The 22,383-nt window shown below is 41.3% G+C and overlaps 1 protein-coding gene across 8 annotated transcripts in view; it reads right to left on the minus strand.

Moving 5' to 3' along the window:
* Window positions 1-22,383, minus strand: part of nup58 (nucleoporin 58) — a 40,703-nt gene that overhangs the window by 12,706 nt on the left and 5,614 nt on the right. For 5 of the 8 annotated variants that reach the window (XM_080752285.1, XM_080752283.1, XM_080752288.1 and 2 more), the window contains 8 exons: window positions 21,554-21,737; window positions 18,563-18,628; window positions 13,550-13,724; window positions 12,428-12,451; window positions 12,210-12,289; window positions 10,068-10,186; window positions 8,396-8,478; window positions 6,775-6,976 (listed from right to left, as the gene is read on the minus strand). In XM_080752285.1, coding sequence (XP_080608411.1) covers window positions 6,775-6,976; window positions 8,396-8,478; window positions 10,068-10,186; window positions 12,210-12,289; window positions 12,428-12,451; window positions 13,550-13,724; window positions 18,563-18,628; window positions 21,554-21,737 — 933 coding nt within the window. The remainder of the gene's footprint in view (window positions 1-6,774; window positions 6,977-8,395; window positions 8,479-10,067; window positions 10,187-12,209; window positions 12,290-12,427; window positions 12,452-13,549; window positions 13,725-18,562; window positions 18,629-21,553; window positions 21,738-22,383) is intronic. The other 3 variants (XM_080752289.1, XM_080752287.1, XM_080752284.1) reach the window with 1 other exon arrangement.

Genomic DNA, 22,383 nt, shown 5'->3' on the forward strand with positions numbered 1-22,383 from the left:
GTACATTTGAATATTGCTTTAAAGATTCCATGTCAACTAAGGATGCCGCCATGGTTACGAAGGAATGATATCTTCAACTTACTAATTTATTCGACTTCAACAGTGACACAACTGCTCCACAAATGCTATAATGTACTTAGGGCGGCTTGCACCAACACGGTTTAAGCCTTAAACTGGTTTAAATCAAGGTTTATCTTTTAATCAGCTTGCACCAAACCTTAACCCTCTAAGGCCCGCATTAAGAAATACTTGAAATAAAAAATTGAAAAAAATCAGATGGTGTTGTAGGAGTCCTATTAACTCATTCTGTGCCAATCACGTGTATACACGTGATATATTAGCGCATCCCACAGTGCCAATCACGTATATACACGTGATTCAAAAAAAAAAAAAAAAAAAAAAAAAAAAAAATTGAAATTTTTTTTTGAATTTTTTTTTTTTGGACCCCATCAAAACTAGTGAACATGATTTCAATCGCGATTTTGCATGTTTAACCCCCATACAACCCCCATACAACTCAGGTAGCAGACCTCCAAGCTCACAACAGTGTAAAACATAATGGCTATTATCTCAAGAATGCCTGAACGGATTTCCAATCGGATTTTTTTGTTTGAAAGCTGTGAACAAACTGCACAAACCCACAACAATGCAATCCAGGATTGCATTGGATTTTTTAGAGCTCATTCTTCTCTGTTTTTTTCCCATGCATGAGGTGTGCAAGGTTTAATCATGGCTAAGTTGACGAAAATAAGGCTTTTAAAATGCTTGGTAGCCAATAGCTAACTTCAAGCTAACTTCATCCTCTTCCTGTACATGCACAAAGGAAAGTGTTTAGGCAAGTCATGGCTGCAGGGCTTCTGCATATACCAGCATATCTCTATGGGATTGTCTGTGGCACACTGGGCCCCCTCTAGTGGTGAAAGGGTGGCATTAAATGAGTTAAGAGGAAAATGTAATGTTTTTTTCAAAAAAATGTTTATGTAAGATTTTATAGCCATAAATCAAAAATCATAAATCATGCTCTAATTTACATATGGGGGATATTTTTCACAATAATAACATATGTACATGTTCTAGACATTCTAATGATCACCAAAAAAAATAGTACAGGCATTTTACTTATGTTTTTGTGAGGTATAGCTTCCATGAAAAAGTGAGATGTTGTTCGTCAAAACTCTGGAATTTCAGCGGGTGTGGCGGGTGTGAATGTCAGCCCCTGTGGGGGGTATTTATATGCAAATATTGTGGCCAATGGCATTGTAATACTAAACAATAGAATCCAATGGTGGTGTTTAGGTGGTAGGGGGAGCTAAAATAAAATGATTTAAACCTTTTTTTGGATAAAATACAAACGTTGTAATATTACAACCGTGGGCCTTAGAGGGTTAAATCTAGTTTTCATTAATCAGGTTTAGTTTTTACACCACTACTTTAAACTTTGATTTAAACATCAGTAAGGGATTAATTTTAAACCTGCTGTAGAGGTGGTTTAAATGCAAACATGCCATTGACATGAATGGGGGTCCCCCTCCTTTGAGGGAAGCAGGGGCGGTAACATAGGGTACGCCTGGGAGCTCAAGCGTACAGCTATGAGAGCCGGGTCTTTTTGGACCGGACGGTCCGGACCGTATTTTTGTCTCTCTTTTTTTCCCCCAAACGGCGCTATAGTCCCAACGTTCCCATTGACTTTCTGGAGGTCGCCGCGACCCCCTTACAGTTACACATGCTAATTGCTTCTAATCTAATACACAAGTATGTCTGTGCTAAACATGTTTAACCGGTTCTTAATGTCTGTATCCCAAGTTGCTGTTGCTGATTACATGTAGCCTACTCAAGTAGCCTACTGTAGGCCTACTTTATTTTTCTTTATGGAGTAGGCTTATTTAAGTTTCAATAGCCTACTTTTACTTCTAGGCCTACTCCACTACATCTCAGAGGCAAATATTGTGGGCTACTTTTACTCCACTACAAATATTTGAAAACGGTTAGTTACTTTGCAAATTCGATTATTATAAAGGCATAACCACTTCAGCCCTCAGCCCTACATTTGGTCTATTTGAAGATACAAGCTCACAATGTGACGCATATTGTGAGCTTAGATCTGCTAAAATATTTTATACAAACAATTGTGAAGACCTGTCAAATCAAATGGGACATTCTGCATAATGACTACTAAGCTACGTTTTATTACAGCGTACATTTTGATTACCCAAAACGTCATTACTCCAGGAGGCCTACATTTTGAACATGGGACTTTTAACAGAGTATTTCTACTTTTACTTAAGTAAAACATGTGAGTATTTTTTTAATCACTGACGGCCTTTCAGATAGGTTGGCTCACTCTCATCAGTGCGATGCAGTACAGCAGAGCAGTTCTAAGCTTGAATTTTCCTTACTTTATTAATTTAAACTTAATTTATTTTCTCGAATATACCCTCATTTTCAATGATGCGAGATTGCAGAAAATAATAGGCCGGCTGGCCGAGCGGGCGGAAGGGGGGGGGGGGGGGGTCAAAAACGAGCACCCAGCTCAATATTGAAACTTCATCGCCCCTGGAGGGAAGCCCCACAGCAAGTAAACTGCAGACAGCGTTTCACAGCTGAAAACAAACATCTCATCACATCCTTGTAGTACATCGGCTATTTTAAATTAGCGAACATTTAGATATTTACAGGGACATACAGACATTTGTCATTGCTTGTGGACTTCCCAAGCAACATGGAGACGTTTTAATTTTCGCTTCATAATTGACTCAAATGTGAATGTGATCAAAACTGTGGTCTTTTCTTGCTTCTAGCCGCGCATCGCCGCACCGCACCACACTGTAGCGTCAGAGCGTCACCGTCGTATGACGGGGAGCGTTATATTTTTGTTTTGTTTTGTTTTGGCTGCAGGCGCTCTTCTTAACAGAAGTGAATAAAAGAGTAACGCTAACGATATTAGGCTCAAGAGAATAGCATATTCCAGTTTGTTTATATCGAAATCCAAGATGGAGGACATTTAATCCATGAATTAATCACAGTTTATGGTTTTAATCACAGGTTAAGGGTTTAATCACAGATTTGTTAAGCAATGCTTAAATTTAAGTGGTGCAACGCACCTCGATTTAAAATAAAACCTAGATCAACAAACCCTTGATTAACCCTAAACTAAGATTTATTTAATCCCTCTTGGTGCAAGCCGCCCTTAGTAGCTTAAGGCCAATTTATACTACGTCACGACAGAAATGCAGTAAATTCAAAGGTGCTGTAATGATGTATTTTGGTTTGTGTATAAAGGTTAAAGGTGATACACCATGAAAAATCACTTTTCCTATTTTAAAACCTTTTTTTGGGGTCCCACTAACACCTTCTATCCTCACAAAGTCCCATTTCTGACCGTTGTGTCTTTCTCTGGTTTTGGGAAGGTGGAGGTTAAAAGCATCCCACGGGTTCTCAAAACAGGCTGTCCAGATTTGCTGCCGTTTGTGACGTCATAAACGGACGTTTTTGAAGAAAAGATTTTTTTTCTAAAAGATTTTTTTTTTTTAATATATATATTTTTTCAAACAATTTTTTTTGTTGGGGGGGTGGCGCAGTTCAGGCCAAAGGTGGTACTGCAGCTGAAATGGTAATTTAGCCTCAAACCTTTTGAAAAACGTTTTTGGGACACAATATGACATAAATACTTTTTAAATGCATGGTGTATCACCTTTAAAGGTCTACATTCCAATTTATAAATATTATGGTGTTCCAGTTCCAATTTTGTGTGCAATTTTTATCTTTGTTTCATCACTTCCAATTTCATTCGTTTATCCTGTATGAGTTCTCTTATGATTGAATGAAACAGGAGAATGCATTTCCTGTTCATGAAAGAGCATGAGTGCCGCGACACTCCAGTTACTCAACAAACACTCAAGAGACATTATTTCTATTTGAATATAGAGCCATCTTAATACTTTAACAAAGAAAATACATCACTTACAGCACTTGTCAAGAGTCGTGCGGAGGAATACATTTGAGCCTTACTTTGTTCAATCTATATTATGTGGGTGTCCTGATATAATGCCATACAAAGGCCACACAACAATAGCCTACAAAAAAGGCCTAAGAAATTGTAACACCTCAGAGATGCGGCACTGTCCACACGAGACACTACGCAAAACAATGCGAATGAATATAAAAAGAAATACTTAACTTGTAATACTAGATTCATTTATAGTCGAGTATTGAGGTTTATAATCAAGTATTTCCCGAGCTACTTACAGGTTGTGTATTCTGTTACAGCATTAGTATCTAGATAGGGCTGCTCTGATGGAAAAGAATTGGGCAAGATGCCAATCAACAATTAGAAAACCTTGCCAATATCAATCTGGTGGCCATCTATGATTTCGAGATTTGTTAAATAAGATGTTCTGTGTGCAATTGCCTTCTGTGAATTTGGGACACTGCATTAAGCGACTAGCACAAATATTAGCTATTTGAGTGAGCTTTTTTTTCCAACAGTCATTCATTTACTATTACTACTACTACTATTGCTGGGCTGAAATGCTAAAGTTTAACCAGCTTCAACATAGCATCCCTATTTTATCTATGTCGTTATGGGAGAATCTTTTTTTAACAGTGGAAAAGCAGATCTGCGAGCTCACAACGTGTTGCAGTGAGATGCGTTCTGACCTTGTAGATCACCTATTTTTGCAATTCGTCACACTACGAGGTATACAGGGCTAACGTAGTTAACACATCGGACGCCCACGTGGTTAACGTGTCTTAATTTGCTGGTGCCCATGGCAACGCGTCATTTTACCTACCGGCGAGAGTACTGGCGAGAAAAGTAATCCGAGTAAATGTAATCCGAGTATGTCCTGTTTATTTCGCGAAAATCTTTTCTTTCAGTCAGGACCGTTTTTTATCATTTCTAAGCCACAGTGTTTGTGTTACGGCAGGTAGAAGAGGCTGCCGTTTTGAAATGAAAGTGATTTAAAAGCTAGATTAGGCGAAAACAGCATTTTTGTGCAGCCGCTAAACAGGAAGTCAACGAGACACACAGCACGTCCGGGTGACGTAATTGCGTGCTGCACGTTGGGAAATGGAGTTTGTTTCATCACCGCGGTAGCCAAGTGCAGTAGCTACAGTACAGTATAGTTTACTGTACAACGCGTCAAACGTGTCGTGGGCCTCCAGCGACATCAAAGAAATTGACTTGTAGACACCACGTGGGCATCCGATGTGTTAACAGCCCTGTCACTGATAATCGAGTTTGGCATCTGGTCAATCAGAGCATCCCTATGCAAGTCCCCCCCCCCCCCCCCAGGCAAACTGAACAGTAAGAGCTACATTTTAATAACTCAACACCTCATTACACAGCATTTGAAACAGCTAGCCACGTTCTTAAAAACGAAATAGACATCCAAGCTCCTGACTGAACATTCAGAAAATCCAATTAAATCACACCGCTAAAGCTAAAGATTCAATAAACCTCTTTAATTTACACAATTCAAATATCAATTCTGAGCGTGCATCCCAACAGGTCTTTAAATTGTTAGATTCAAGTGAGTAGAATAGAGACTAATTCCCTCCTGTTGTACCAACTAGCCAGCCTCTCCGGTCCCATTCCAGAGTGAGAAAGAGAGAGAGAGAGAGAGAGAGAGACAAGGTGACAGAGAGGGACAACATTCTTGGTAATGCCCAATTTATGCTCTGTCGCGCACCAAAAGTAGCTTGTCTACAAGCTCACGCTTCTGCTAATTTTGGCCAGCGACACTGTCGTGAATCCTGCTTAAACACTGTATGAGTCTGTTCTCATGGAAATTCTTAGAGAGGGTAAGGGATGACACTATCACTGAAAAAGGTTGGGTACGCGTACGCTGATGCTCACTGAGGCCTGTCTAATATTATGTATATGCACTCAAAGCATTATAAGGTGCACCAACGGTATACAGGTTTAAGTTATGTACGTGCTATCTCCTGGCTCCTGTACCCCTGGGACAGATGCTTTAGAGATGAGGTAGCAAGGTTTGGCACAGGGCTTTGATCCCTTTTGACGTCCTCTTTTTGCTCTACACTCTCCTCTACAAGAGACAAACCAACTTGGCACCGGCCTCAGCTGCAACTCTGATTTAGGGATGGGACAATAAGCGATATTATCGTTTATGGTGAGATAAAAACACTCACGATAATCGTATCGTGGAAATGTCATTTATCGTGATATCGTCCTCCGTCATGCACTGGGGATCAATTCACCTTTTATTTGCCGAGCTGCCTATCTGGTGCCACTTAAACCCTCTATTGGTAAAACGTACTTCTAATATACTACGTACTTGATACAGCATTTTTTTCACTTTCTACCAAATCTTTTTGCCAAAAAATAGCAGATCTACAAGCTCCCAAGGTGTCGTTCCGCCCCAGGATAATGGATGTTGGGGATATTTTGATTATCACGATAATATCGTAAATCGCGATTTCTTTGGTCACAATAATCGTGATGTGAAATGTTCATATCGTCCCATCCCAACTCTGAGTGTACAAATGGAACCAGGGATTCTTGAAATTCAAGTTTGGGAACCACTGACGTAGATGTCAGACATTTATCAGCACGTTGAGATTCTTTGATCGTATATGGCGACGTGAGACTATCCCCCCTCCCCCGCAATGCGTTTCCTGTCATGTCTCCTCTCTCCCTCCCTCCCTCCCTCTCTGTATCCTCCCATCATCTCTCGGGTTGAGGAGGGGTGGGTGGGGTGGGGTGAGAACAGAAGTGTCTGGAAGGTTTCTAGAACTTGAAGGCGGTCAGACCTGGAGTGGGCTGCTGCTGCTGGGTCAGCGTGGCGGCCATGGCGACCGCGGCGGCATTGGGCACACCGGTGAAGGGGGCGGGGCCGGTGGTGACGCGCGTCGAGCTCTGCCACTTCCGGTTGGCCGCCCGCTTGGACTCGAACACGTCAGTGGAGTCCTCCAGGAAGGAGCGCCGGTAGCTCAGGTACTGGTGCTTCAAGATCTGCCCAGAGGAGACGGTGGAAAAACCAGGATAGAGTCGGACCATGTATCAGCCATCATTTGATTTTTTTTTTTTTTATTGTATCATGCGGCCGATACGTCCCGATTTTAACCCATTTAGAACGGGTACACATTATTTTATGCTTTAACTATTGAAAAATAGCAGATATACAAGCTCACAGCGCAGCACTGAGTGCCGCGCTGCAAGCTTGTAGAGCTGCCATTTTTGAAAAATCGTGAAAATTAGAATTTTGACCCGATTCTATAAGTGTCTTTTGAATCTTCCTACGTTTTTTTGAAAAAGCCAATGTTTCTATGTCAGCAATCTGGCCAGCCATCGTCAAAGAAAAGGTCCTTTTCACTTAAATGGAGCTCAGTTAGTCTGTTCTTGAGAGACTACTATGTCAGTGGTTCTCAAACCTTTTCAAGTGAAGGACCCCCAAAATGATATTTATTTGGCCACGGACCCGCATCTCAAAATATTTAGTTCCAGGGACCACCCAGAAGCAAAATTTGAGTTACAAACGTTCGCTTTGAAAATACATATATTCAGAGATTTGCACACATTTTCACGACTTTTTCAAAAATAGCTGATCTACAAGTGCCGCGCTGTGAGCTTGTATATCTGCTATTTTTCACTGGTTAAAGCATTCAATAATTCTAGGCCTAAATGGGTTAAACAGCTTCAACCTGGCGTCCCGAATTTGGGCTTTGAGCTTATATATGGATTATTGTGAAAAATGTTGAACAGGGCTTGTGGTCAAATCAAATAATCGGTGGTCTAGGACAGTGGTTCTCAACCAGTGGTCCGGGGACCACCAGTGGTCCTTGAGGGGGTTTCAGGTGGTAGCCAGCTAAATGATGGAAATGGTAACCAAATAGATCTTTAAATGAAACCCTTGCGCGTCTGTTTGGTTTCATTTTACGCTCTCAAAGTTAAAATATTGTAAAAACAACATTAATTAATTAATTAATTAACAAGAAGTCTACACAATTAGAGAATGTATAAGATCAATTGTTATTTTGATTGTTTGCCTGTTATCTCTCCTATGGTACCACATCAATACAGCATGGAATTGAGGACAAAATCGTATACAATAACAAAATATTCTACGTTTTGGGTCAAATGGTGGTCAGTGGCTCAAATGCCAAATAAATAATGGATGGACCTTGACATGGAAAGGGTTGAAAACCAAGAGGACAAATGAAAGTAAAGTACATGTTGTGTCAGAGATTATTTTTTTCCTTCAAGCAGCCAAGCATGACATTTTATTTCCAAGGCCTATTTTCAAAAAACAGCAAAAAACAAGAGAACAAATCCTAGAAACTCAGAAATGTTAAGGCATTCAATAATTCTAGGCCTAAATGTGTTGAGAGAAAGGGAATTTGGCTCATAACTGGTGGAGGACGTGAATCCTACCTTGACATTCTCATGGACCGACTGGAGCTGGGCAGCCAGGGCAACAAATGTCTGGTACAACTTCTGCATGGCCATGGACAGGTCTGCAGACAAACACACAAGAACACCCATGTTAGGATTGACAAACTAAAGACAAGTTAACGATTATTTCACCAGTAAGACTCCCTAATCAGGAGATAAGCGACTGTCACGTCGCATACACAAACTTTAGAAGGCAATCGTAGCCAATCAGGAGGGAAAGTGGAAATGGGACAGATCCATGTTGATGACATGGTACTGTGTAGTGTACCACACTACCAAGCCGTAGGGTGCTGTGTCCAAAAATGTGTTTTGCAAAAAACGGCCTGATGGTGGCGCTAGAAGAGGGCCATGCAAGAAATCAGGGGCGGAGGTTGTGTGCAAAGTTTGGCATCGATAGGGTCAACTGTGCCAGAGATAAGAGTAGGGGCAAAAGTGTGAAGTGACGGACAGAAGGACGGACAGAGACAGCCGGTGGAGCTTTTCATAGTCAGGTCGCAATCAATGGGGATTCCAAGATAATAGAAACTACAAGGAGCTCATCTGACCTCATTCTCCCAAAATCTGTCTCAAACATGGGGAAAATGTATTCTACTAGTCTATGCTACCACCAGAACATGGAATGACCTATGAAAACCATCTCGACTCTCAACCCAAACTCAAAACTAACCTAAAAGAATGCCCGACCTTAAAAAACTTGACTCCTTTAACACCTTGGTAGTAGCATCCTCTGCCCCCTACCCCACCTTCCTCTGTAAATAATATTACATTGTGATGCTACTGGGTTTTCTACCAATATGTTTTGTATTGCATTTGTATTACTGATGAATTGAGTCAATGGACCACAACGGAAACAAACCCCTGGGTCTTGACTCTTTTTGTGTTATCCTTTTAGCATAACCTTTGACTGTACTACCTGTACTGTTAAACTTGTTAAAGTGATCCCTGACTAGTAAGCCATGTAGGCCTTAATATGTTATAATAACCCTCTTTAACCAAAATATACAATTTAAAACACTTACAAATATTCCTTTGAGAGAAAAAAAAGTTATATTTTCAACCCATGGGGGGAGCCATTGCACTGTTCGTCGCATGCAGTGATGACATAGAAGATGCATTTTGGCTGGTCGGGCCCATAGGGTTAATATGGAACGTCAAAACAACGTTCTCTTTACAATATTTAAAACATTGTCTTGAAGCTCAGATTAACTGTAGTTAGTAGTGTGGTGCTTTTCTGTTCTGTTCATATCAAGTAGGATGTTTTGCCGTGCCTGTAAAGTGTTTAATTCAACATCTAAAACTTGTTTACACCGCCATTTTAAATGGCCAAAACACATGGGATAACTTGTGAAACTTGTGATAGAGCAGTCAATGAGTTAATTAAGTATTCAATCAATCGATAAAAGCATAACTGCAAAGTTAGCATGCTTAAATAGAAGCCATGATTGTTCATGCATAAATAAAAATAAAAAAAACGAAATAAAACAATGTGACATTTTTAAACGACCAAACCGGCCTACCGATGAGGTCACTGGTAGGCAGGTTTGCGAATTGCCAGTATCCAGGACGATAGAGCATTAGCCAGTCTAGAGGGTTTAACCCATTAAAACCGTGAAAGAGTCACTTTTTAGGTCGTAATGGATCAAGTGCTTACCCTGTGGGGTGATGTGAGAGCCACTGCTCTGTGTTGTCAGGTGATTCTCCAGCTCTTCTATCTGCTGCCTGTACTGCTGCAACTGTACCTCGAACTGCTCCACCAGGCAGTGGAAATAACTGGGCACAAACACACACACACACAGACAATTGTCAATGCGCAATTATACAAAATGAACGGTCATCCAATTTATGAACTTATTAGACACATAGAACATATTAATGCTGTACAGTAATTTAGTGTTACATTATCAAACATATAATTTTCCGAATGTCTGTCTGAGTGTCTGTCCGAGTGTTTCTCCTCAGTGGCTGGAGCAATTGATCTGAATCGGCATCACCATTAGCATATGTATAGACCTGACATAACTGTGAAGTCCGTTTGTCACTTTCACAAATCGTATGCTGTATATTAGCATTTTTATGGTGTATCTATTCTGCATCTAGCATGAGGCATATCTATTCTGCATCTAGCATGAGGCAAACAGGATGCGGGTTTGAGTAAAACACATTTTTGCACAGTAGCCTACTCCTACAGATTTTGTCCAAAAATCATGCAAATCGGTACACAGTATCTCTATAGCCATTAAACCAAACAGGTATTTCTTACATTGGTGATCCTGAACATATTATCATGCAAGCACCAGTTAAAGTTACTTTCCATCCCTCATATACTGTGTGCACAGTGCACAACCCATAACCCACACACTGCACATCATTTCGGAGCTCATATCTTTAACGGGTAAGGGCTATCCTACATTTTGTGAATGGAATTAACAGTTTTACTGCCAGATTTATTATTTATTTATTGGGGCTGGTGCCAGCAAAAAGCAGCTTACCTTTGCGATGTTATAGAAAAAGATCTATTATATTGATTATTTCCAAACGATTTTCTTTTTATTGGACCTATTATATGTGTACTTTAGCCAAGCTGGCGGCAGAGGGCAGCCTTATGCAAAGAATGGATGTGAAATGGCCCTCCCCTCTTTCTGTCGTTCAGAGCATAGAAATGCAAAATCAAGATCAGGTCCACAGAGAACAGCCAGGAAGTGAATTGGACATCATTGATGTTTACGTGTGGTGGAGATTTGAAAGCAGCATTACGGGAGATGTTTTTTACTGTACACACTCGCGCGACCCCTCATCAGCTTACAGTCATCAGACAAGGTAAAAGAACGGCCGTTCGTATTGGCAACGCGCCACCGTCAGAATTGGGACGAGCGTTAACGTTCGAAGCGGTAAAAGAGTTAAGACACAAAACAAACTAGGGTTCTAGAAATGTGGTCTGAATTTACGGCTTGTAAAATGCCGTCATTGTCACTGCTGGAAATTGGTTCTGCCCAGCCCCCTGTGCAATGTTTCTTTCTTGTAATTTAATCACCTGATAATATTGTGTGTGTGTGGGGGGGGGGGGGGGGGGGGGGTCTTTTTGATTGTTTGAAAAGATGAATACTGCCCAGCCCTAAGGACCTGGAAGTTCTAGTTCAGGGTTCCCCAATAGGCGGCCCGCGGGCCGCACCAACCCCAGTAATAATGGTGGTATAAGAGCAGCAACAACACTAGTATATCGTCGTTGTCGGGTGGAAATCTCGTATCTCCAAATTTGAACGTTCTTTCGCAAATCATACAAGGACGTCGCACAAAAGTAGTGAAAACAGCAGATCTACCGCGAGGCGTTGTGTGCTTGTAGATCGGCTGTTTTCACTAGTTTAAATCATTTTTAAAACGATAGATTCAAAACGAACGGTTTTGGACATACAAGATTTTCACCCGACAACGACGAAAACTGTCGCTGGAGTAGCGGGAACGCCACCGTCGCCCCCTGCAATGTTGTGGCCCTCGGCTTGGTACCCTAGACATGATTCGGCCCTTGAGGAAAACTAATTGGGGAACCCTGTTCTAGTTGCTCTTCCAAGTACTGCTCTACTGATTCATGTAAAATGGATCATTTGCCAAATGTCTTCATTTTCAAACTGCTGAGCAAATAATCAATAGGAGAGCACTGATTTTACCACATTTGTTGCATTTTCTAGCCATTGTAGGACCTGGCCCGCAATCCCCTCCACAGCCAGTAGAGGGCAAAGTAACAAGCCTGCAAATAAAAGCAGGTGTGCAAAAAAAGCGACAATAAAACAGGCCTTACTCTGATGGAGCCGTGTTCTCGTGCTGAAGTCCAGGCGGGGTCTTCTGTGTCCGCAGTGCAATGTCAGCATTCTTCAACTCCTGAAAAAGCAGAGGATGAGCGTCAACTTCACAGCTACTGACACACGGTAAATAAAGACCACGTGGGCGGCTTTGGATACATTCAATGTTGAGTGCGCTCAGCTGGGAGTTTAACAGAGAGAGCTCTGTTGTATTTACCTTGCTCCACACCTGGGGCTGCAACTAAAGTTGTAAAATGACAGTAATACAATATTAAAAGGGTAAATACTCGTTATCTCCCAAGTTATATGAACCCGGAAAGATATGTTAAAATTGCTTAATATGCTTACCCAGCAGTAACACAAAACATAACTTTTCTGGCGGATGAACACCAGCATTCATATTTTGGTCAATCAACTAGTGCTTATGTACATGATACACAACTAACCCCAACCTTAGGGTGCGTTCGGAAATGCGCACTCAACGCACTGGTGTGCCATGGTGTCGTTTGTTTATTCGGTGCGCTCGTTATGTTGTCTTAAATCCAGTGCGCTGCGCACCGGGTGTGCTGAGTGCGTGCACTGAACAACCCTACTCAGAAGTTGGGGTTGGGGCAGTGTGGCGCGTCAGTGCGGTGTTTTGATTGGATGGTTTTCATGGCCGCGTCGAGCGCTTCTCAGCGGTGAACAATGGAGGAACTTATCGCAAAATGCAGCATTTGCAGTTTAATAGGTCGTTTGGGATTAATAGTTTCACACGCATCAACGTGCAAACTAACAGCAGGTATGCCAATGTTATGAATGAAATCACCTTCCGATAGCAACGTTACGTTAGCAAAGTCTGCTTTTCAGAAGGTTTTCCTTCAGACTGAAAAAGCGCACAGCTGCCCCTTAACTGGTCGTTCGTAAATAAGCCACACTCAATGCACTCCACAACGTCACTACACTGAGCACACACCCGGTGTGCATTTCCGAACGCACCCTTAGTGTGGTCGCTATGGGCAACACACTGTTGTTCTAGGTCAGAGAACTTTTATGCAAGCTTAAGTGAACCTGTATTTTGTTAACCTTTTAATTGAAGATATCTGGGTTGTAAGGCCAGTTATCTTAGACAATATAATGTCCAATCAGAAAGGATTTGTTCATGCTTCACTTGACATCACAATAGACAATATAAATGGTAAGATGGAATTCAGTTCCCAGTGGATTCAACCACACTTGCAATTTCTCAGAATTACACCCTTCTAGTTCCATTTATTGTCTGCGGCGAGCACTTCATAAATGACTCACTCCTGCAGCGCACATCGAGTTTGTGGCACGAGAATGGTGTAAATAGATTTACCTGCGCCGTCTCCAGCTTCAGTTTGTCGATAGCCAGCGCCTGTCGCTGCAGCCCGCTGGCACTCACGGACAGCAGCTGTTTGAGGCTCTTGATGTCGTCCTGCACTTTTCCCATGGCCTTGGAGGACATCCTGCTGATGTCCTCGTGGACCTGCTTCTGCTCCTTCACAAACTTCCTACAGAAAGGAGGATCCGGCGTAGGGATTATAGTGAGGTTTGATTACCTACATTTGATTGTTTTTTTCAAGTCATACTGTAGTTATTCTATTTAGAAAAGCCTCCCGTGGACAGGTGTTGAACACACTTGTGCTAGAATTGGACAGGTGTTTGAAAACACTTTCAGAGAAAGAATAGTGGTTCATAAACTTTTCAAGTCGAGGCCCAAAGGAGAGATTAGACAATTGCCCGGGACCCAAACTAGTGAAAATAGCAGATCGGTTAGTTTCACTACTTCTTAATACATTTTTATTCATAGAACTTGTTTGGATATTTTCTCTATATATTTTAGGATCTTTTGAAATATACATATATTTATTTAAAATAAATGTAGGAAAAGACATTTTCCATTTTTACTTGAGTCTTGGCCCATAAGAATTGGTCCGTGACCCACTGTTTGGGGGACAGTGTACTAGAATTCTCAAGCAATGCATCTGGTCTGTCCAATTAGTCGGGGGATATCTAAAAAAGTCCTGGAATAAATTCCTTACCAAAACATTTCTTCACCAATGTGTTTGTAAAGGTGTCTAGTAACACATCTCACAAAGACTGAAATTCAGTTTCACTAGGAAAATCTTTGACAGCTAGGGTAATTCTGGGTCTCATTCACTCACTGACTATACACTATACTATAGGGGACAAATAACTCCCAAGTAGGATGTGAAGGGTCTAACTAGGTGTTTTTAATTATTCTGAATCCATTGCAAGCATTCGTTTTGCACAAAAAAAAACATTCATTGGGCTAAAAACAGCCCATAAAATGATGGTTTAGTGATGAGTCATCACTTTTCACAGTGGTATGGGGGTCAGTTTCTAGCCCAAGGAATGTTTTTGGTGCAAAACAAATGCTTGCAATGGATTCAGAATAATTAAAAACACATAGTTAGACCCCTCACATCCCATTTAAAGCATATTTTTTGGGAGTGATTTTTTTCCCCTATAGTTAGTGTATAGTGAGTGAATGAGACCCAGAATTACCCTAGCTGTCAAAGATTTTCCTAGGGAAACTGAATTTCAGTCTTTGTGAGATGTGTTAAGTACCATGCATAGTCGTACATAAGGACCGCAGGAATACACAAGAAACGGAGGGGGAGAGAACTTTACTCCGTTTGGTCCGGTTTGACTCCCAGTACGTAACACTCCGGATGATTTATCTCCGTATACGGACGCTTACGGACAGCACCCAACTGAACGGACTGAAGACGTATCCGTAGCAAGAAGTACCCACGGCCACCGTTGTCAAACATAGGCGCAGTAGTGAGGAAAATTACTTTTCCTCTGCTCTATGACAGCGGTTCTCAAACTATGTGTCCCAATGATAAATATATTGTATCAAGAAACGGTAAAAAAAAAAATCACACCCGTGTGAACTGAGCGGTGGTCGTGGAGGCTGCGCAACAGCAAAACAAATATCATCCATCCATCCATCCATCATCCATCCATCCATCATCCATCCATCCATCATCCATCCATCATCCAACCATCCATCCATCCATCCATCATCATCCAACCATCATCCATCCATCCATCCATCCATCATCCAACCATCCATCCATCCATCATCCAACCATCCATCCATCCATCATCCATCCATCCATCATCCAACCATCCATCCATTATCCATACATCATCCATCCATCCATCCATCAATCATCCAACCATCCATCCATCCAACATCCATCCATCCATCATCCATCCATCCATCATCCATCCATCCACCATCCATCCATCCATCATCCATCCATCATCCATCCATTATCCATCCATCCATCATCCATCCATCCATCCATCATCCAACCAATCCATCCATCCATCCATCCATCATCATCCAACCATCCATCCATCCATCCATTCATCATCCATCCATCCATCAATCATCCAACCATCCATCCATCCAACATCCATCCATCCATCCATCCATCCATCATCCATCCATCCATCACCCATCCATCCATCCATCCATCCATCTATATCCATCATCCATCCATTCATCCTCCATCCATCCATCCATCATCCATCCATCCATCCATCCATCCATCCACCATCCATCCATCATCCATCCATCCATTATCCATCCATCCATCATCCATCCATCCATCCATCATCCAACCAATCCATCCATCCATCCATCCATCCTCCAACCATCATCCATCCATCATCCAACCATCCATCCATCCATCCATCCATCCATCATCCAACCATCCATCCATCATCCATGTGTGTGTGTGTGTGTGTGTGTGTGTCTGGCCTGAACAACAGCGCCCCTCCCTTAACATGTGTGGTCAGAAAAGGTACTACACCACAGGCTTGAGGCTACATACAGACCCACCCACCCACATACATACATACATACCTACACACACGGCCACACACACACACACACACACACACACACACACACACACACACACACACACACACACACACACACACACACACACACACACACACACACACACACACACACACACACACACACACACACACACACACAGCTCTAACAGCGGTTCTCAAACTGTGTGTCCCAATAATAAATATATTTTATCAAGAAACGGAAAAAGGTCGTTACACAACCACTTGAAGAGGACGCCTCGACTCCTCACTCATCACACATCAACAGTCATCAGCTGAGCACAGACAGCGAGGCACACAAGTCACAAGAAGAGATGATGATGCGGCTCATTTATTACTTGGGAATTATGTTCAATATATGAGCGGGTGTGTACGTGTGTTTTGTTATAATTAGCCTACTCTGGGTCCGCATCCATGCGGTTAAATGTGTACCCTCGCGGAGTTGCATTTACCGCGATAATGTTGCCGACAGCAGATCCAGTCCAGACTGTTACCACGTATTTATACTGTACCAAACATCACGGCGGGTCAAAAATCTGTGGTTCTACATATTTTGGCTAAATGCTTCGGTTTTTACACGTGTGAGAACCACCTTCATGTGGCGTGCGGACGCAAACGGGAGCAGAATTGGAGCGGAGAGCGGGTCGGCACATAAATAACGTGCATGTCTACTATGAATAGCGACGCAGTTACCGTACGTAGTTCCTCACCCAAAACGTACACAAAATCAACCATACGTAACTATAAATGGCCCTTTAATAGACACCTTTACAAACACATTGGTGAAGAGTTTTTTTGGTAAGGAATTTATTCCAGGGTTTGACACTATTTCTAAAGATATCCCCCGACTAAATGCAATTGTGACGCTCATTTCAAATAAATAGAATTAAAAAAAAAAACATCTTCATCAACCACATTGACACCACCACACACTCTGGGTAAATGATAGTTTGTGTGCGCTTCCAAAAAATGGCACACCCATCCATTACTTTAACTCAAATACCTGGAACGCGCCCGAGTCGCGTTAGATTTGAACCACTTTAACCATTATTTTATGCTTTAACTATTGAAAAATAGCAGATATACAAGCTCACAGCGCGGCACCGAGTGCCGCGCTGCGAGCTTGTAGATCTGCTATTTTTGAAAAGTCGTGAAAACGAGTGCAAGTCTTTGAATATCTTTGACCCGATCTTTGACCCGACTTCTAAATCATTCTTCTAAATCATGTTGTTCTCAAACTTTTTCATGTCAAGGACCCCCAAAATTACAGGTATTTGGCCGCGGACCCCTATGTCAAAATATGTTGTTTCAGGGACCACCCAGAAGCAAATATTTGAGTTACAAATGTTCGCTTTTAAATAGATATATTCAAAGACTTGCAAAGAAATATCATGATTTTTCAAAAATAGCAGATCTACAAGCTTGCAGCGCGGCACTCGTGCCGCGCTGTGAGCTTGTATATCTGCTATTTTTCAATTGTTAAAGCGGTCAATAATCCTAGGCCTAAATGGGTTAAATACAGTACACTCTCCGGTCACTGTACTGGGGACACTTGTTAATGTAAAATTCAAAAGCAGAAATCGAGACTCATCAGACCAGGCAACATTTTTACCAATCTTCTATTGTCCAATTTTGGTGAATTGTGGCTTCAGTTTCATGTTCTTAGCACATAGGATTGGCATCCGGTGTGGTATTCTGCAGCTGTACCCCTTCTGCCTCAAGGCTTGACGTGTTGTGTGATCAGAGATGCTCTTCAGCATATCTCGTAACGAGTGGGTATTTGAGTTACTGTTGCCTTTCTGTCAGCTCGAGCTCGGAACAGTTTGGCTAAAGTGCCCTTTCTCCTCGGACCTCTAGCATCAAGAAAGCATTTTTGCACACAGAACTGCAGTTTGCTGGATACTTTTTCCCCCCCTTTTCGTACCATTCATAAACCCTTGAAATGGTTGTGCGTGAGAATCCCAGTAGATCAACAGCCTGTTTGCAACCATGCCAAGTTCAGTCACTTAAATCCCCTTTCCTTCTGATACTGTTTCATTGACCATGGGTGCATGCCTAATTGCATTGAGTTGCTGCCATGTAATTGGCTGGCTGATTAGAACTTTGCAGTTGGACGACAAGTAACGCCTAATACTTCAGCAGGTACAGTTGGACAAATAGTGTCAAATACAGTGCGGGTGCCCGCTCAATTTCTGGGGCAAACATTTGCTTCAAATAGAAGACCTACAAGCCCACAACATGACGTGTTGTGAGCTCGGCACAAACCAGAGAGAAACATGAGTGAATGGAAAGGTCCAGTAAAGAAGTGTACAAGACCACTTCTTTTCCTTAATTTGACTGTTCTCTCCTATGCACCGGTCCTTGTAAGTCGGCGTGACTTTATTTACTTAAGTTTAAAGGTGCAAAAATGGAAATATATTGAGAAACTGTGAGCAGATAAACTTACTGGAAGTTTTCCACATCCTGACAGATGACTGGAGGCAGGTTCTCGTCTTTCAATGCTTTGCTGTCCCTGAAAAAGAAAAAAAAAAGGCAACTGTCAATCACAAGTCACTGAACTGCTGGGAGCTAACAGGCATACACAACCATGTGCCTGATGGAAATATGTCAAGACTGTATAAAATCTATAAAATCTAGTTTTTTTCTTTCTTTCCCATCATTATTGTTGTTTATCATGTTACTATGCTGCTGCAATTTCATGAGAAGCATTTACTCTTATGTGCCTCTACACAAAATATAATGTGTTCAAAAATATATTTAATATATGTATATTATATATATTTGATCGATTTAGGGGGATTTGTAGATCTGCTATTTTCACTATTTTGGCATGACACCATTGTAGTTGATAATTTTAACTAATTGATTAGATGATACATATTATAAGTTTATATACAAGTTGTTGTTTTTTTATCTAAAATAAACAAACTTATTGCTCTATATTAATAATCTTCTAAATCTATTGGACTGATTAACCATGTAATTCCTATCTTATACTTTGTGTACAACGGTGCCCTGCAAAAATGTTAAATTAGCCGATCGAGTGGTTAGATCACATATTTATGTTCTCTTTCAGGTGCAGCTGCTCCAAATACTGGCCTTACATTGGGTATGTTTTTATTAATCAGAGAAGTTATAGATATAATCGCCTAGAAGATCAATAGTTTTAGCCCTAAATTCATTATGAAAATAATTGTGGTGAATTGATAAACACTGCACTAGGGCTGTCTTCGACTCAGGATTTTTAGAGTCAAGTCGAAGGGGTTAATGGGATTCATCGACGAATCGTTTTATAGTCCGAGCGTTTCAGGCAAAAATCGTGCACTTTATGAAAGAAGCATGACATTTGGCACACAGTTAGAACATGCCATATGGAACATTTTTGGCTATAGGGGCATCGCAGATTTGTCTTGGGAAACTTGTGGGAGCCAATCAAAGTTGGGCTCTCATAGACTTTACTATACAGTAAAATAATACAAAAAATAAATATGCTTTAAGTAGCACGTGAGTGGTCAAACTAGGTGTTTTTCGGGATTCTGAATCCAATGCAGGCATTTGTTTTGCACGAAAAACATTCCTTTCCGAGAAACAGACGCCACAAAACTGTGAAAAGTGATGACTCATCAATAAACCATAGTTTTATCACTTTTATGGGGTCCCGTTTTTAGCCCAAGGAATGTTTTTCTTGCAAAACAAATGTTTGCATTGGATTCAGTTTGACCCCTTACATGCTACTTAAAGCATATTTATTTTTTGTATTATTTTACTGTATAGTAAAGTCTATGAGAGCCAAACTTTGATTGGCTCCCACAAGTTTCCCAAGACAAATCTGCGATGCCCCTATAGCCAAAAATGTTCCATATGGCATATTCTAACTGTGTGCCAAATGTCATGCTTCTTTCATAAAGTGCACGATTCCATCAAAATACTGCCCGAAAAGCCTGGACTATTATACTGTATGTAAAAAAAAAGATTTAAAAAAAAGTGTTGCTTTAAACCACGTCAACATAATACAATGATAAATTAAGATGAATTGAATACACTGTGTTTTCGGTGCGAGCACAACACCGAGTAGGCGAGTACGTCATCTGTACACCGATAACACTGTTATCTCCGCTGCTCCGCTCTGCCTTGTCGGAGGCAGCGCAGTAGAGATGAGACATTCGCAAACGATTCGGCTTTCTTGAACGGCTCTTTTAAATGAACGAATCGCAGTCGCGGGGCACAGAGCACTGAGTGAGTAATGAGTCAGTGTCGAGAACAGATTCAGAATCAACGGATCATTCACAGCTGGAGGCACAGCCCATGCACGTTCCAGAGAGCAGTGTGGACATGGACGCAGTTTGTAAAACGCTTAAACCCGTTTTTATCCTGGGATTTTAGCGTCACGTGCACTGAACCTTTTTACATAAACTTTGGACCGATATCTAAAGATCTGTCTGATTGGATTTTTTTTTTATTGAAACATTCATTTTTTTAAATTCAATGAATATTGCAGTTTTATGCAAATTATTCTTCTGCCTCTAAAACATACACGCAAAGTCACATTTTCATGACGAAATAGTGTGGAGGGTTAGTTCAAATATCACTGAAACAAATCTCACCCCAAATGACCAAAGGGGGGCGCTATATAATTTTGAGCAGTTTGTAAAACGCTTAAACCCGTTTTTAGCCTGGGGTTTTTGAGCGATTTGCATGAAACATTCTACACACAATCTTTTTAAATAATTGTAATAATAATAAATATAGCTGCAAGCAGCGATAAAGTGGCCAAAAACAACTCAAATCATGAACACAGTCTGCGATGTGCGTGAAATCTTGCAAGCACATTCCCACTAGGTCAAGGAACAACATTGGCCTGTTATAGTGCCACCAGCGGGTCAACTTTTGCATAACACATTTTTGGAACAAAATGCCTCAAATCACACATGCAGCGTCCGATTGCGTCAGTAACGTAAAAGAGAGCACTGCCTGCGATCTTGACATTTTTTACTTTTATAGCCATTGTTTTTTGGCTTGAAGCGAGCCCACAATTGTTTCGAAGGAACAATATTGTCTAGTTTAATATGGGATTTTGACAGCTTGCTTCTCCTCCTCTTAACGGAACAGCGTTCCAGCTCCAAATGTTTTAACGGAACGGTTCACCCCTGCGCTGGTGCGAGACAATAAATAACTGTTCGCCCATTTCTTCTTCTCCGCCTGAGTCCATGACCACACTACTTACAAGTACTAGGAAGTAAGATGCACTCAATTGGAAGTACATGACACCATCCAGCGCACCGCAGTAGTAACTGGTGATATAAAAATAATATATTTTCGACTCCTCGACTCAAACAATTGGCGTCGATTCCCGGGGCTTAAAATGACTCGTCGATTCGTCGATTTTTAGAAGACAGCCCTACACTGCACGTGCTCTATATCAGAGTAGACATCTTACTGGGGATTGGCTCCAGACGACTTGTCGTTCTTCTTCTCGGAGGAGGTGCTGAAGTCGATCCCGCCGAGGCCGATGCTGGGTGCTGGGGCTGCGGGAGCGGCTTGGGAGGTAGCCATCAAAGAACCCAACGTCAACCCCCCTCCACCAAGAGTGTTCTGACCCATCTGACCCATCTGGCCCATACCTGGAACACACAACACACGGCTATAGCTTAGTGTCCGTGAAAACATCAGCAATCGGACCGTTACAAGGCCTGTAACTGTTAAGAGTTTACTTTACTTAAAGAATAATCATAGTAATCATAATCATATCATTGTAATACATTATAATAATTTATAGTGTATTATAATAATAGTTATAATCCATTATAGTGTATTATAATTAAGAGAGTTGCAATACATTACAACAATTTATATTGTATTATAATCACAGTTCAAAGGGCCCATTTGTTTCTTACGTCTTGAGAACATAAAATGATCCTTACGGGTCCATTTGTTTTCATTGATTTTACTCTCTTAAAGGAGTAGTTCACCCCAAAATGATTTTTTTTCTATTGATTGGTCATGCCATGGAGACTAGAGTTCAATAATATTTTTTGTTTTTTGACGCATTCCTAAGACAAAAATTGGATTAGAGTAAATTTACCCCCATTGATTCCGGATGGGGACACGAATCGATTTGGGTCCCGGTCCCCATCCGGAACTAATGGTGGTACATTTATCGTTATCACATTTTTGTCTTAGGAATGCGACAAAAAACTAAAAATATTATTGAACTCTAGTCTCCATGGCGTGACTAATCAATAGAAAAAAAGTCATTTTGGGGGTGAA

This window comes from Nannobrachium achirus (assembly GCF_963921795.1).
Source record: "Nannobrachium achirus genome assembly, chromosome: 21".
Classification (NCBI taxonomy): Eukaryota; Metazoa; Chordata; class Actinopteri; order Myctophiformes; family Myctophidae; genus Nannobrachium; species Nannobrachium achirus.